The sequence below is a fragment of the Macaca mulatta genome, chromosome 15 (assembly GCF_049350105.2).
Source record: "Macaca mulatta isolate MMU2019108-1 chromosome 15, T2T-MMU8v2.0, whole genome shotgun sequence".
Classification (NCBI taxonomy): Eukaryota; Metazoa; Chordata; class Mammalia; order Primates; family Cercopithecidae; genus Macaca; species Macaca mulatta.
In genome coordinates, this window is record NC_133420.1 from 115,605,784 (window position 1) to 115,617,954 (window position 12,171).

Genomic DNA, 12,171 nt, shown 5'->3' on the forward strand with positions numbered 1-12,171 from the left:
TGAGACATGCTGCAGCCACTAGGGCGCAAATGGGCCCTTTCTTAGGAAAATGGGCTGAGAGTATGGGAGTGTGAGAGAGATGTGGGTGATTATGCACACACACACTCCTTCCTTCCCCAAGTGTTCCTCAGGGGCTTCTCCACTTAAGGGGCACTGACAAGACAGGCGGAGTTTTACGTGCGTCTGAGACCAGGTCATTTTTGCCCTTGCTTCTCTTCCTTGGCACGTCCTCACCTAGCAGAAAATCGAGAGAGGCCCTGCTGAGGAGTAAACTTCAGCCTGGCCGTTCACCACTCAAAGTGTGTTACAGCCGAGCGACAGTGGTGAGACAGACCTGCTAGCCTTGCCTTCCGGACCTGCAGCAAGATTTTTGGGTGCTGTCCAAGAATTCCCGCGGTAACACTCAGCGCCCAGGATCTGTACAAAAAAGCCCCACTAGATGTTTTACGTTCCCTTCGTAATATTTAATGCTTGGCCTAGATCCGAGCATTCACTCTAAGGTTCGGTTTCTCGATCCTTCCCATCCCCAGCCTCTGCGGGTAGATCAGTGACTGTTACTATATTTTGAACGAGACTCCAACCCATTGCTCTCTCTGGAGCGGAGGATTGGCCGCCTTTTTCCCCGGGCCGGACTTCGGCGAGGCCAGGCAAGCCGCTCACTGGCCGGGCAGGGACGCGCAGGCGTCGGGCGCCGCTGGTTGCGCATCTGGCGCCAGAGCGCGCCCCCAGCGCTGTGCCCGCCGCGACCGTGGCGGTGGGCTGGTGCTCCGGAGCGTGCCGGGCGCTCTCTCCCCGCGCGGGGGCACCAGAGCCCTCGGAAGTGTCAGGCACTGCGGTGCATTTTCCCAGTTCGCTTTTAAATGACTGCGGAAAAACAGATTCCGAGCCGCAAAAGGGAAGACGGATTCTCAGACAAGGCTTGCGAATGCCCCGCAGCCGTCATTTAACTGCGCCCGCAGAACAATTACGGTTTGTCACCCGACCCTCCCGGATCGCCTAATTTGTCCCTAGTGAGACCCCGAGGCTCTGCCCGCGCCTGGCTTCTTCGTAGCTGGATGCATATCGTGCTCCGGGCAGCGCGGGCGCAGGGCACGCGTTCGCGCACACCCGCGCACACATGAACACGCGCAAGGTACGGCAGGGGAGCAAGGGCTTGGGATGCCCTGCATGGGGTGGGCATCGCGGGGAGTGAAGCTACGATATGGGAATGGCTACATCCCGACAGGTTAAAGGATGAGAGAAAATGACGCGGCGCCACACATCGGACAGGCCAGGGTGGCCACCGAGCATTTAGAATACGCATCAGGCGCGCTCCCTTCCCCTCACATGTCTCTATTTCCCGGGCGTGTGATGGCAGAAAACGGCAGGAAGAAGACCCACTTAGAGAGCTAGAATTGTGTTTGGAGACTCCCTTCCCTCTGCAAAAGCACCAACAGGAAGCCCCTCCAAAACCACCGATCCCCAAATAGGTGGCCCGGAATGGGGGCGGTGATCCTTGGTTACCAATGCAGAACACGTTTTGGTGTTTACAACATTTATTTATTTTTAGGATAGCTTGCCCTCCCTTTTAGGCAGGGTGGGAAAGGAGAACGCGGGGAGGGAGAAGGGAGGGAGGATTCCTATAATAAGAATCAGCGCATTTTTCAGAGCTGAACCAAGCACGGTTTCCATTTCAAAAAGCGAGCCAGCCTCTACCGCGATTGTAGAAGAGACTGTGGTGTGAATTAGGGACCGGGAGGCGTCAAACGGAGGAACGGTTCATCTCAGAGGTACCTGGATGTAAATTCACACACACACACACACACAGAGGCACGCGCGCGCGTGTCTACACGGCCAGGATGTGTGCGTGTGTGCGTGCGTGTGTGCGCGCGTGTGTGCACTCCCACATGCTGCTGCTGTCTGCTTCTGGCCAGTGGCACTGATGCCTCCCTCCTCCCTGCTCGCCCCCAGATTCCCCTCCCCTCCCTGGTGCTTTTGTCTGGAGGGTGTTATGGGTTTGTGTGTGTATGAGCGCGTGTGTGTTTTTGGATTTCAGACTAATTTTCTGGAGTTTCTGCCCCTGCTCTGCGTCAGCCCTCACGTCACTTCGCCAGCAGTAGCAGAGGCGGCGGCGGCGGCTCCCGGAATTGGGTTGGAGCAGGAGCCTCGCTGGCTGCTTCGCTCGCGCTCTACGCGCTCAGTCCCCGGCGGCAGCAGGATCCTGGACCCAGGCGCCGCCGGCGGGCGTGAGGCGCCGGAGCCCGGGTGAGCAGCGCAGACAGTGCCCTCGGTCGCCTCGGCCCTCCCTGTCTCCCCCTGGGGCGGCCTCGGCTACTCCCCAGGTGGGACGTGCCGCGCCACCTGCCCGCGCCACCGGCACCCAGCGGCTGTGGCGGATTCTGCAGCATCATTCGGGGCCCCCGTCGCGGAGCCAAAGCTGCCGGCAGTCTCCGCATTCCCCTTTAAAGGGTCCTTCGCCCGGCCTGTACCATGGAATCTTGTCTCGGGGACCCTTTCCCTACCTCCCCTCCCTTGGCCTCAGGCTCGAAGAGAGAGTGGGCACACTGGTGGCTCCAGCGGCGTCAGTGCCATCGCGGGGCAAGTTGATTCCTGGGCTGGAGCTGGGCACTCATCCATCCACAGTCTCCCGGCTGGGATCGGGGTGGGGATGACGCGAGCGCAGAGGGAGAGTGCTCCAATTAGTGGTGTTGGGGGTCCTACACTCAGTCTTACGCGTATCTGTTTGTCCTCAGCCTCGAGGTGCATACCGGACCCCCATTCGCGTCTAATAAGGAGCCTGCACCCCAGAGAGTCCCGGGAGCGCCGCCGGTCGGTGCCCGGCGCCCCGGGCCATGCAGCAACGGCCGCGGCGGAGCTCCGAGCGGCGGTAGCACCCCCCTGTAAAGCGGTTCACGATGCCGGGGCCACTGTGAACCCTGCCGCCTGCCGGAATACGCTCCGCTCCGGACCAGCTCAGCCTGTGATACGCTGGACTCCGCGCGCCCGCAGCAAGCAAGCACCGAGGAGTCAAGAGAGCCGCAAGCGCGGGGAAGGCCTCCCCGCACAGGTCGGGGAAACCGGCCGGTGCAGCGTGGGGACACTCACTCGGGCTGGCACTGGCTGCTAGGGATGTCGTCCTGGATAAGGTGGCATGGACCCGCCATGGCGCGGCTCTGGGGCTTCTGCTGGCTGGTTGTGGGTTTCTGGAGGGCCGCTCTCGCTTGTCCCACGTCCTGCAAATGCAGTGCCTCTCGGATCTGGTGCAGCGACCCTTCTCCTGGCATCGTGGCATTTCCAAGGTTGGAACCTAACAGTGTAGATCCTGAGAACATCACCGAAATGTGAGTTCCTGGAGCTTTTCCTCTTTTTTCTCCTTGCCCCTAGGGCCCGGGCTGGCCAGATGGGTAGGTCCTGAAAGTGAATGCTGTCTCAAGAGTGGGGAGAAGTCAGAGACAAGAGATGCAAGGCAGGGTCATCTGTCAGTTACCTGTCTGTTTCACTGGCTTGGGACTGCTAGTGCAGGAGAAGTGTGACACTTTAGGATAAGTTTTAAATATAGATATACATATGCCGATTATATATGTATTCCTCGTGGGAAGGAACTCACTATGCTTTTTATATTTCAAAGCTCTGCTGGGTGTGCTTTAGGCTTTCCGCATGCACTAACTTAGTTTTGGGCATTTTTGTTTCATAAAGTGCTGTGTGTATGTTGTGTTAGAAGTTCCATTAATATTCACTAGAAAAGAGGTTAAAATAATTAACTTTCCCGAATCTGTTGAAGGAAGTGACAGTCTCTCCCTTAACATCTTTTTTGAGGTTTGAGTTAACCACTTTCCCTTTTCATTTTATATATCAGATTTTGCTTAGGAGATGGCATCCAGAGATGGCCTTGAAAATGATCTGTAAGAGGAGAAGTTCTGAGTGTTGAAATGCACTCGCTCAAAAGAAAAAATGTGATCGTTGGAAGCCTAAAAGCCTGGTTTGATTTAATTTGGACTTGACTTCCCAGAGATATGATTTTGAGACCACTTGGATTATAACTCTTAATTGCCCATTGAATAATTTCCCAGGACTAGGCTGGATGATAAAGTAGTGGGTAGAACTCTGATGAATGCTGGCTTAAGCATTGGACCCCTGTATCCCTGGAAATGTTTGAGCTTGTTGTGGCTTGAAGAAACAGAACTGTGTATTTCTTTTCTCCTTTTCTGATGCTTTGTGACAAACACATTACCAAGCAAGAACTTGCCAGTCCTTTCTCTAGCATTCCTGTGTCACCTCTACTGGGCTGTTATTGTTATTTTTTCCTTAAGGATGCTGTCATTCCATACATCTCATTAACATGAGATTTTATTCATATATGTGCAAGATTGTAAGGCAAAGTTTCTCCCAGTTTTCCTTACTGAGTTTGATACTGAGATAGGCAGCCCTAAAGTGGGGCTTGGGCTGTGGCCTTCCGGTTGTCGAGTGCGCATGCATTTTTCCTTCCACAGAAAACATACAACCATGTTTCTGCCAACGTAGTTGACCAAGATAACCTGTTTTTTACTGTAAGTAAGAGACCTTCCTAGTCTCTATTGCCTGTTCTGCTGCTGATGCTTATGGTATAAGCCTCAGGCAAAAGGAAATGACAGCAGAGCAGAGGGGAATGTTCAAGCCTAGCATAGCTGAGACGTGTTGGGAGCAGCCAACTATCGGACTGAGTCCAGGGTGCTAGGATCTCTATCTCTGTGGCAAGGAGAGCAGGAGCAAGAGCGGAGAGCAAGGGTGGATAGGGCCCCAACTGTGGTGGTCTTGGACTGGGCTGGTTGAGGCTTACCAGGCTGGTCCAAAGTCTGTGGCCTTTTGTCAGAATCTTTTTCATGAGATGGGGTGTCAGTATTTAGATGGAGGAGGCCATATGGAATTCAGAGTGCTTCTGACTGTTTTGAGATCATGGGGAGTGTCTTACACAGTTAGATATTGTTGTGTGTGTGGTGGTGGTGCTTTTGAAATTCTGTTTTAGGAGACAGATGCATATAATGAAGAGAGAAATAAGATAGGGCTGATCATTTTCATTTTAATTGTTTTTCTCTTTGATAATTTTTAAGGCCATGATCTGAGAAAAAGGAAATAAAACTATCTTTAAATCTAAAAAATTTTTATTTTAGACCTTCCTGATCTTAGCTATCTAATGTATATGAAATCAATTGATTTCAGCAGAGCTTTCTTATATCTGTCCTCACAATTGTTGATGCTTCTTTTATATCTGATGGCAGATTCCTATTTTCAGCTTTTTTAAAGTAGGTTTTTAAAATATTTACTAAAGCGTGTGTCATAGTTATTCATTCAATCTTGGCACTTCTAATTTCTACTTTGATTTTTTTCCCTTTTGATTTGAAAACCTCTTGGGGTTGTGGGAGTGGAGAGGTATATAGGGCTAAGTGTTGAGAACAGGGAATTAGGTTAGTAATAGTAGTCTGGCTGGGTAGATGTGAGTCCTGAGACAAAGTATGTTTCTCCGCTCTATCTCAGCTTCATGTGAGCCCAGCCAGTTTGTGCCCCAGTGCCTTTATCTGTAACTCATATTACAATACTTATTTGGAAAGTACTCCATATAATTGTTTTGAATTCTGCTTTTTTGACCTCAAAATGACGTCGGTGGATGCGCTTGTTTCATCTCATCCTTATATGACACAATCTGTGTTTTTTTTCTTACATGTTAATATTTGCTTAAACAACTTTTAAATTCTTGGCCAGTGGATACCAGCTACAGTTGGAACCAAATTATACATATTTTAAAACTTTGATATTAGGCCCAGTGGTATTCCTAAAATAACCTGTCGTAAAGTTCTGGTTTAATGGCATGTGGCTGAAGTTACGTGCTCCTATTTTTTTAAAAATAGAAATAATGTATTGAATAAACTGTGATTAACAACACACAACTTGCTGAAACAACAGTTTACCACATCATTCAAAAATGGTGTCTCTTTTAGCATCTATATATTAAACCATCCTGCCCTTAGGGTTCTAAGAACACAAATAGCGGAACATTTAAAAAATGTATAGATGAAGAGGTAGGATCTTTTTGTGTTGTTGTTTTTACATGCATGCTTTAAGCTAAGCTGACATTTTGTCCTCAGAGTCATTGAACCTATATTAAAAATCTTCCCATCACAGTACCTGTTTTATATTTTTTGCTCACTAATGTGACATAACCAGATCAGTATCTATCTATAGGTATGTATAACGCCTGCTCTGCATCACACTGCTAAGTGGCAGCTCCTGTTATTTGGAAATGGTTATACCACAGCAGCATTAAAATGAATTTAAACACAGTACCAATGTCACATGCAATGGAATTCAAGAGTGAAGCCTGTTGTTGGAATTATGTAACTGGCCGTTTAAATCCCAGTTGTACTAAGTGCCAGAGTGCATTGCAAAGGACAATTTCTGTTTCACCCAAGTGGTAAAAGGCACAGTCAAAAGAAGTCATGCATTTTTTTAGCTGTGGTAAAAAAAAAACAAAAAACATAACCTAAAATTTACCATCTTACAGTTCGGTAGTGTTCTGTCTATCCATGTTTTTGTGGAAGGGTGTGCATTTTTATGTTGCACATGCTTTATGAAGACCAACACGGATCTTTTTTTGAGTTTCTTCAGTGGTATTCTCTGATTTGGGGGTAATATTTGAGACAAGCCTTATATTTTTCCTCTTAGCACAACCTAAATAGAATTTGAAGCTTCTCCTATCACAGACTCTATGTGCAATTTATTGTTGGCCTGGTTAAGCAGCTGTGATGTTGTGTCATTAATACATTGATTTTGGCCCTCTTACTTTAGTAAGCTTTGCCATTGCAATTAATTGTACTTAAAAAAATCCTGGCATTCACAAAGATTCAGTGATAGGCATCAGTTTTTATTACTCTGATGTTTACTTCTCAGCCCCTCCATTGGGGATTTTAGAACTTTGGATTGTGGCTTATATGCATTTAAGAGCCATGTATTTAAATTTGGAGCATGGTTGCGTAAGCCACACTAGACTTGTTAATAAATAAGGCAGTCTAATTTACATCATTCATTATTTAATACAACTTGCAAGCTGGAGTTGAGAACATGCTGTCTTCGTAGTGTAGGTATTTACAGACATCAGCTTGGCACAACCGTGTGGACACTTCTGTTACCCTGGGTAAACCGATGGAAAAGCCTTGTGACCCTTTTGACCCTACTTTCTTCCACCTCCCCTTCCATCACCCATTATTTACTATACAGGAAAATGGGTTTGATTTTTTTCTTCTCTGAAAAGTGATATTTCCTTATGGGAATTCAGAACGCTGGAGTTGAGAGAAGAGCCTGGGTTGTATGTTATTACAAGTAAGTAATGGGAAGTTGAAGCAATGTGGTCCCAGCTCCCTAGCGTCGAGTTTAGGTCTGTTTAAGGTCTCTCACTGTTTCTATCCCATAAACCTCTGTTTGTCTCTGTTTCAATATTCCCTTATAAAGATGTTTTCTAAGCTGAAGAGTTGGCGAACAGCTGAGAGTTGAGGTCTCTTTCTCCCTAGGAATATTCTGTATGATCTCTTTGACTGTATCTAGGTCATAGGAGTATAAAAACTAGAGTTTTTGTTTAGCTGGGGAAGGGGAATTGAATTTCTTTTCTCTTTTACTTTCTTCTTCTTCTTCTTTTTTTTTTTTTTTTTTTTGCCTTGAGTATTAAGCAAGTGAATCCAGTTTTAACCCATTGCTCATCTTAGGGAAAAAACATTATCAAACCATTATTGAATACCATAAACTGGCCTTATCCCTCTGGCTAACTTTACCACTTCTCTAGAGAGTTTCTTGTAGGTTCAGAAGCTATAGGGTAGGATGTGACATGAAAGACCTGCCTCTTGGAACAAGGCCAGTTTTTAGTCGCTCCTGATGCCTGTAATCAATGGGAGGATTTGGGGGAGAGACTATTGAGGCGTGGCAAAGTTTTTACTTGTTTGATGTGTGTTCGTGAGAGAGAGAGAGGGAGAGAGAAAGAGAGAGGGAAGAAAAAAAAGCCCTGAATCTTGGATTATTTATAGTTGATCAATCATTTTTATAGTCTACTTGGTTGAGCTATTTTAAAACAAATCCCACCTCAAGCCTCAAATGGCAAAGATCTGAGCTCCACTGTGGCCTGATAATTTTAGCTCACATTTGATTGCTGATCAATCTCCATTAGAAAAGTAAAGGTCCCATATAACTGGGTGCCTTCTCACCACTTAACTTTGCTCTCTGGGGTGTCCGAAGGACTGGGAAGTCATAAATATTGATCTGGGAGATGAATGAGTGAATGTGCCCAAAGTTATAAAAATCTTGCAAAGAAAAATAATGTGTAGATACCAAGTTAATTCTTTATGTGTTTCAAAAAATAAAAATGAAAAAGCATATCATGGAAAGCTGGAGTCAGGAGACCTGGAAACTGCATCCCAATGTCACCACTACCCAGTCACTACCCAGTTACCTGATCTTGAAGCAGCTTTTTAATGTTTCTGGGCCTCAGCTTGTTACATGTAAACCGAGGGCTTTGGATTTGATGCTCAGACAAGTTTCTCCAGGCTCTGAGGTTTCCTGAAGCCTCGGTCATGGAGATAAGGAAGTGTATACATCAGCTGTGAAGGAAGGGGGCGATGCAAGGTGCTCTGGGTCTGGTGGTGTGTGAATTTGAAGACCTTTGGTGTCAAGAGTGTTACGTGGAAATGTGTTCAGTGTCTGCTCTGAACTCCTTCAGACCATGTCTTTTTAAATGTGAGCTGCTAACAAGGCTAGTGGCATGTAAGTGCTGGTCTAATGAGTCTGAGGCCACAGGGTCAGTGTTCAGATGGGTCACTTAGAATCGGAACCTCAGAAAGAGAAAGGCTTTAGAAACGATCTGCTTCAGCCTCTTCTTTGCAAAAATCAAGGGCAGTGAAGAAAGTCGCCCAAGGTCGACTCATTAACAGCATGGTAGGAACTAGAAGCTCTTTCTCCTAGCATCCAAATGAATGTTGGGGGCCTTTGCTTTAGGGTGCCTCCCCTCTGTTCTGTGTTCTCAAACTGACTGCCTAATTCTGGCTCACCATTTTATTAGATTGGTGCAAAAGTAATTGCGCTTTTTGCCATTACTTTTGCACCAACCTAACAGAACCACCATAAATGGGGAGACAAGTTGAACATGGCTAAGTCTGTGCAAACTCATCTCTGTGAGAGACCAAATAATTAAAAAGTGCATGAGCTACTGATCTGAAAGCAATCATCTTATCTTCATACAGGAAGAAATATATTTTCTGTTTAGCTTAGTGTGTGTGTGTGTGTGTGTGTGTGTGTGTGTGTGTGTGTTAAATTTCAAGTGTTCCTCTTCTTCAGGCAATTCATACACAAAAATCGAGCTTCAAAGAAAAGCCTTCATGAGTTGGCAGCAATTAGTTATGCTAACCTTGTGCCTGCTGGGCCATCTTTGCAGATTGGGGTTGGAGGAGGGGCAGAGCAGACAGAGTGAAATGAAGACTGTTGCCCCTGGAGTCTTTGCCACAGTGGGGGGTGCTTATGTAAGTGGAGAAACCCACAGCCCTTTCCACGAGGTCTGTGTTAGCTCCCCTGAAAGACCTGTGGCGAGAGAATACTTATTCTTCCCTGACTTCTTTCTTCCCCCTGACTTCTCAATGCCTCAAGATTGATGACCAGTCTCAGTGACTGAGCCAGTGAGCAAACTTCAGGATTATTGGCTCCCATCCAAAACTCATCCAGCTACCATTTTATATTTGTTCATGTTCTGCTGTGAGACCTTTCCAGGAAAAGCACCCTTCTGAGAGATATTTTTGGTTGCATGAAGGTTTGCTCCCATGGGACGTGAAGGGCCCTTTACAGACATCTGCTTACTTAGGTTTACAGTCTCACTCTTAAGAAGGTGGGGAGGTTTTGGCAGCCTCTGAGGGGCTGTCAGGTTTATTAGTTTGCCTGGGGCCCTTGGTAAAGCAGAGCATAATTAGGGATAGGATCCTATCTAATGTCTCACTTAGGACTCTGTCTACTCCAACCTTGTTGCCTAAATTTGACCTCGAGAGCCTAGGAGAGGTCTGGAGACTTGAACTCATGTTCACAGGTTAAACGTCATGCAGTGCAAAGGAGGTGGGCTGGTGCTTCATCTTCTGTCTGCACCACCCCCATCCTCTTCTCCTGTTCAGCTCCTGGGCAGTCTGATGTATATTGTGAAGAGATAAACGATTTGGTTTCCTTTGGTAATATGGCACCTTCTTGTACAAAATAAAACTGTTAATAATCACACACCATTTAGAGTTCCTTTTTTATGTCAAATAAGGACAAATTGCTACTTAGCACCCCATCCTTTCCTGTAATCTTCATATCCCAAGAATTGTCTACACACACATACATAGACACGTACCATAATGTTGTATGCGTGTACCGTGTTTTTATCAATACATAAATCTGTGTATAAAACTCTGCTGTGTGTAATTTGTTCAACTTAATTATCTTGAGTTGTAAACTTTTCTGAATAATTGAGAATGTACTTCCCTAAACCACTGTTTTAGTTTTGATTTTATCATTCTGGATTTCTCTTGGCCAGGACCTGGTGGGGCTGTCTTCTTTGTGAGAAGTACTTGAGTGTTAGTGCATTGACCCTGTTAGCTGACCTGGTCACTCAGAGACCCACTGTGTCTCTCTTCTGGTTCTTTGATCTCTTCTCAACATAAATGAACAATGTAAACGAAACTGAAAGGTATTGGAATTTTGGTTTCAACCTCTGCAGTGTGGTGCAATTTAAAAAGAAAGAGTCTTCTCGACGCTAATCTTTGTAACAAGAGTTGTTTCTACTTCATGTACCCCAGAGTCCCTTGCTGTGAGGTGGCAGAGGGACCTATGCCCGAATTGTCTGACTCTGGCCCACCGTGGGGCAAGTGACCTCTCTTTTCTGGGCTTGGCTTATTCCTCTGTGTGATGCATGTGTAGGGGTGGAGGGTGCCGGGCAGGGGAGTTTGATATCATAGCCCCTAGATTCCCCAGTAAGGTGTGACAAAAAAAACACACAACTACGGCGAAAAAAAAAATCCAAAACAAATGTCTCCCTCCAAAGAACAAAACAAAACCCCAAACCAGAACACTCTTTTTAGTTTACTCCCAATTTTATTTCAAAACCCTGCTGCTACCACCCCAAACTCAAAGAATGTTATAGATGATGTTGCTCCTTGGATATTTCTTGTGCGCATCTGGTGCTATGGCCCGAATGTTTGTATTCTCCCAAGATTCATATGTTGAAACTCAGTCACCAGGGTAGTGGTGTTTAGAGGTGGGAGTTGATTATGACATAAAGGCAAATGGGGTTAGTGGCCTCATAAAAGAGATTCCAGAGAGCTTGTTTGTCCTTCCTGCTATGTGAGGACACACAAAGAAGGTGCCATTTATGAGGAATGGGCCCTCACCAGATATCGAATCTCCTAGAATCTTGATCTTAGACTTCCCAGCCTCTAAAACTGTGAGCAATACATTTCTGTTGTTATAAATTACCCAGTCTAAAATATTTTATTATAGCAGCCCAAATGGACTAAGGTACATAGGTTTGGTCCTTTCTCTTTGCAACTCTTCAGCCTCCTTCTGTTTCTGGTGGTGTTTCTTATCCCCTTCCCCTCTGTTCCCGAATCACAGACGTACCTACACAAGCAATCATTTGGCTGGAAACCCCTTTAATAGATTGTGAAGAAATCTTGGCTTGTGTACTTTTTTTCTGGTGGATGACCTGAGGGCAGACCGTCATTGTTTCAACTGAACCTGATTTGATAAGGTTAACAGTCAGAAAGGAGACAAAGTATAGGAACCTGGTATAACTGAAAGGAGCCCTGGTCAGGGAGACAGGAGTTGGGATACCCACTCTCTGACAGTATCGGGGTCTGGGATCTTGGTTGAGCTACTTGACCTCATCAGCCTGAGTGATTTCATCTTGAATCTGGAGGCTGCGACTCCCATGCATGCTACTCCTTGAAAGACTCTGTGGTTCTGAATCAGTCAGCCATGGACGCTAGGGTTTCCTTTTCTGTTCTAGAATTCACCATTGCCTCCACTCCAGGGGCAAACCAGAGTCTGCTTCAGTTCTTTTGGTGGCTAAACAGCAGAAACCCAACCTGTAGGTTTTCTTTAAGTCCAGCTCTGCCACTGAGGCTGGAAGGTTTTGCTGGTCACCAGCTTCCTGCCATCCTG

General features: G+C 46.4%; 1 protein-coding gene across 9 annotated transcripts in view; it reads left to right on the forward strand.

The window, feature by feature from the left end:
• The first annotated feature begins 807 nt into the window (after positions 1-807).
• Positions 808-12,171, forward strand: part of NTRK2 (neurotrophic receptor tyrosine kinase 2) — a 365,023-nt gene continuing 353,659 nt past the window's right edge. For 3 of the 9 annotated variants that reach the window (XM_077965319.1, XM_077965326.1, XM_077965323.1), the window contains exons 1-3: positions 808-1,132; positions 1,648-1,769; positions 2,733-3,320. In XM_077965319.1, the coding sequence (XP_077821445.1) occupies positions 3,109-3,320 (212 nt within the window). In that variant the 5' untranslated portion in view covers positions 808-1,132; positions 1,648-1,769; positions 2,733-3,108. 9 annotated transcript variants of the gene reach the window in all.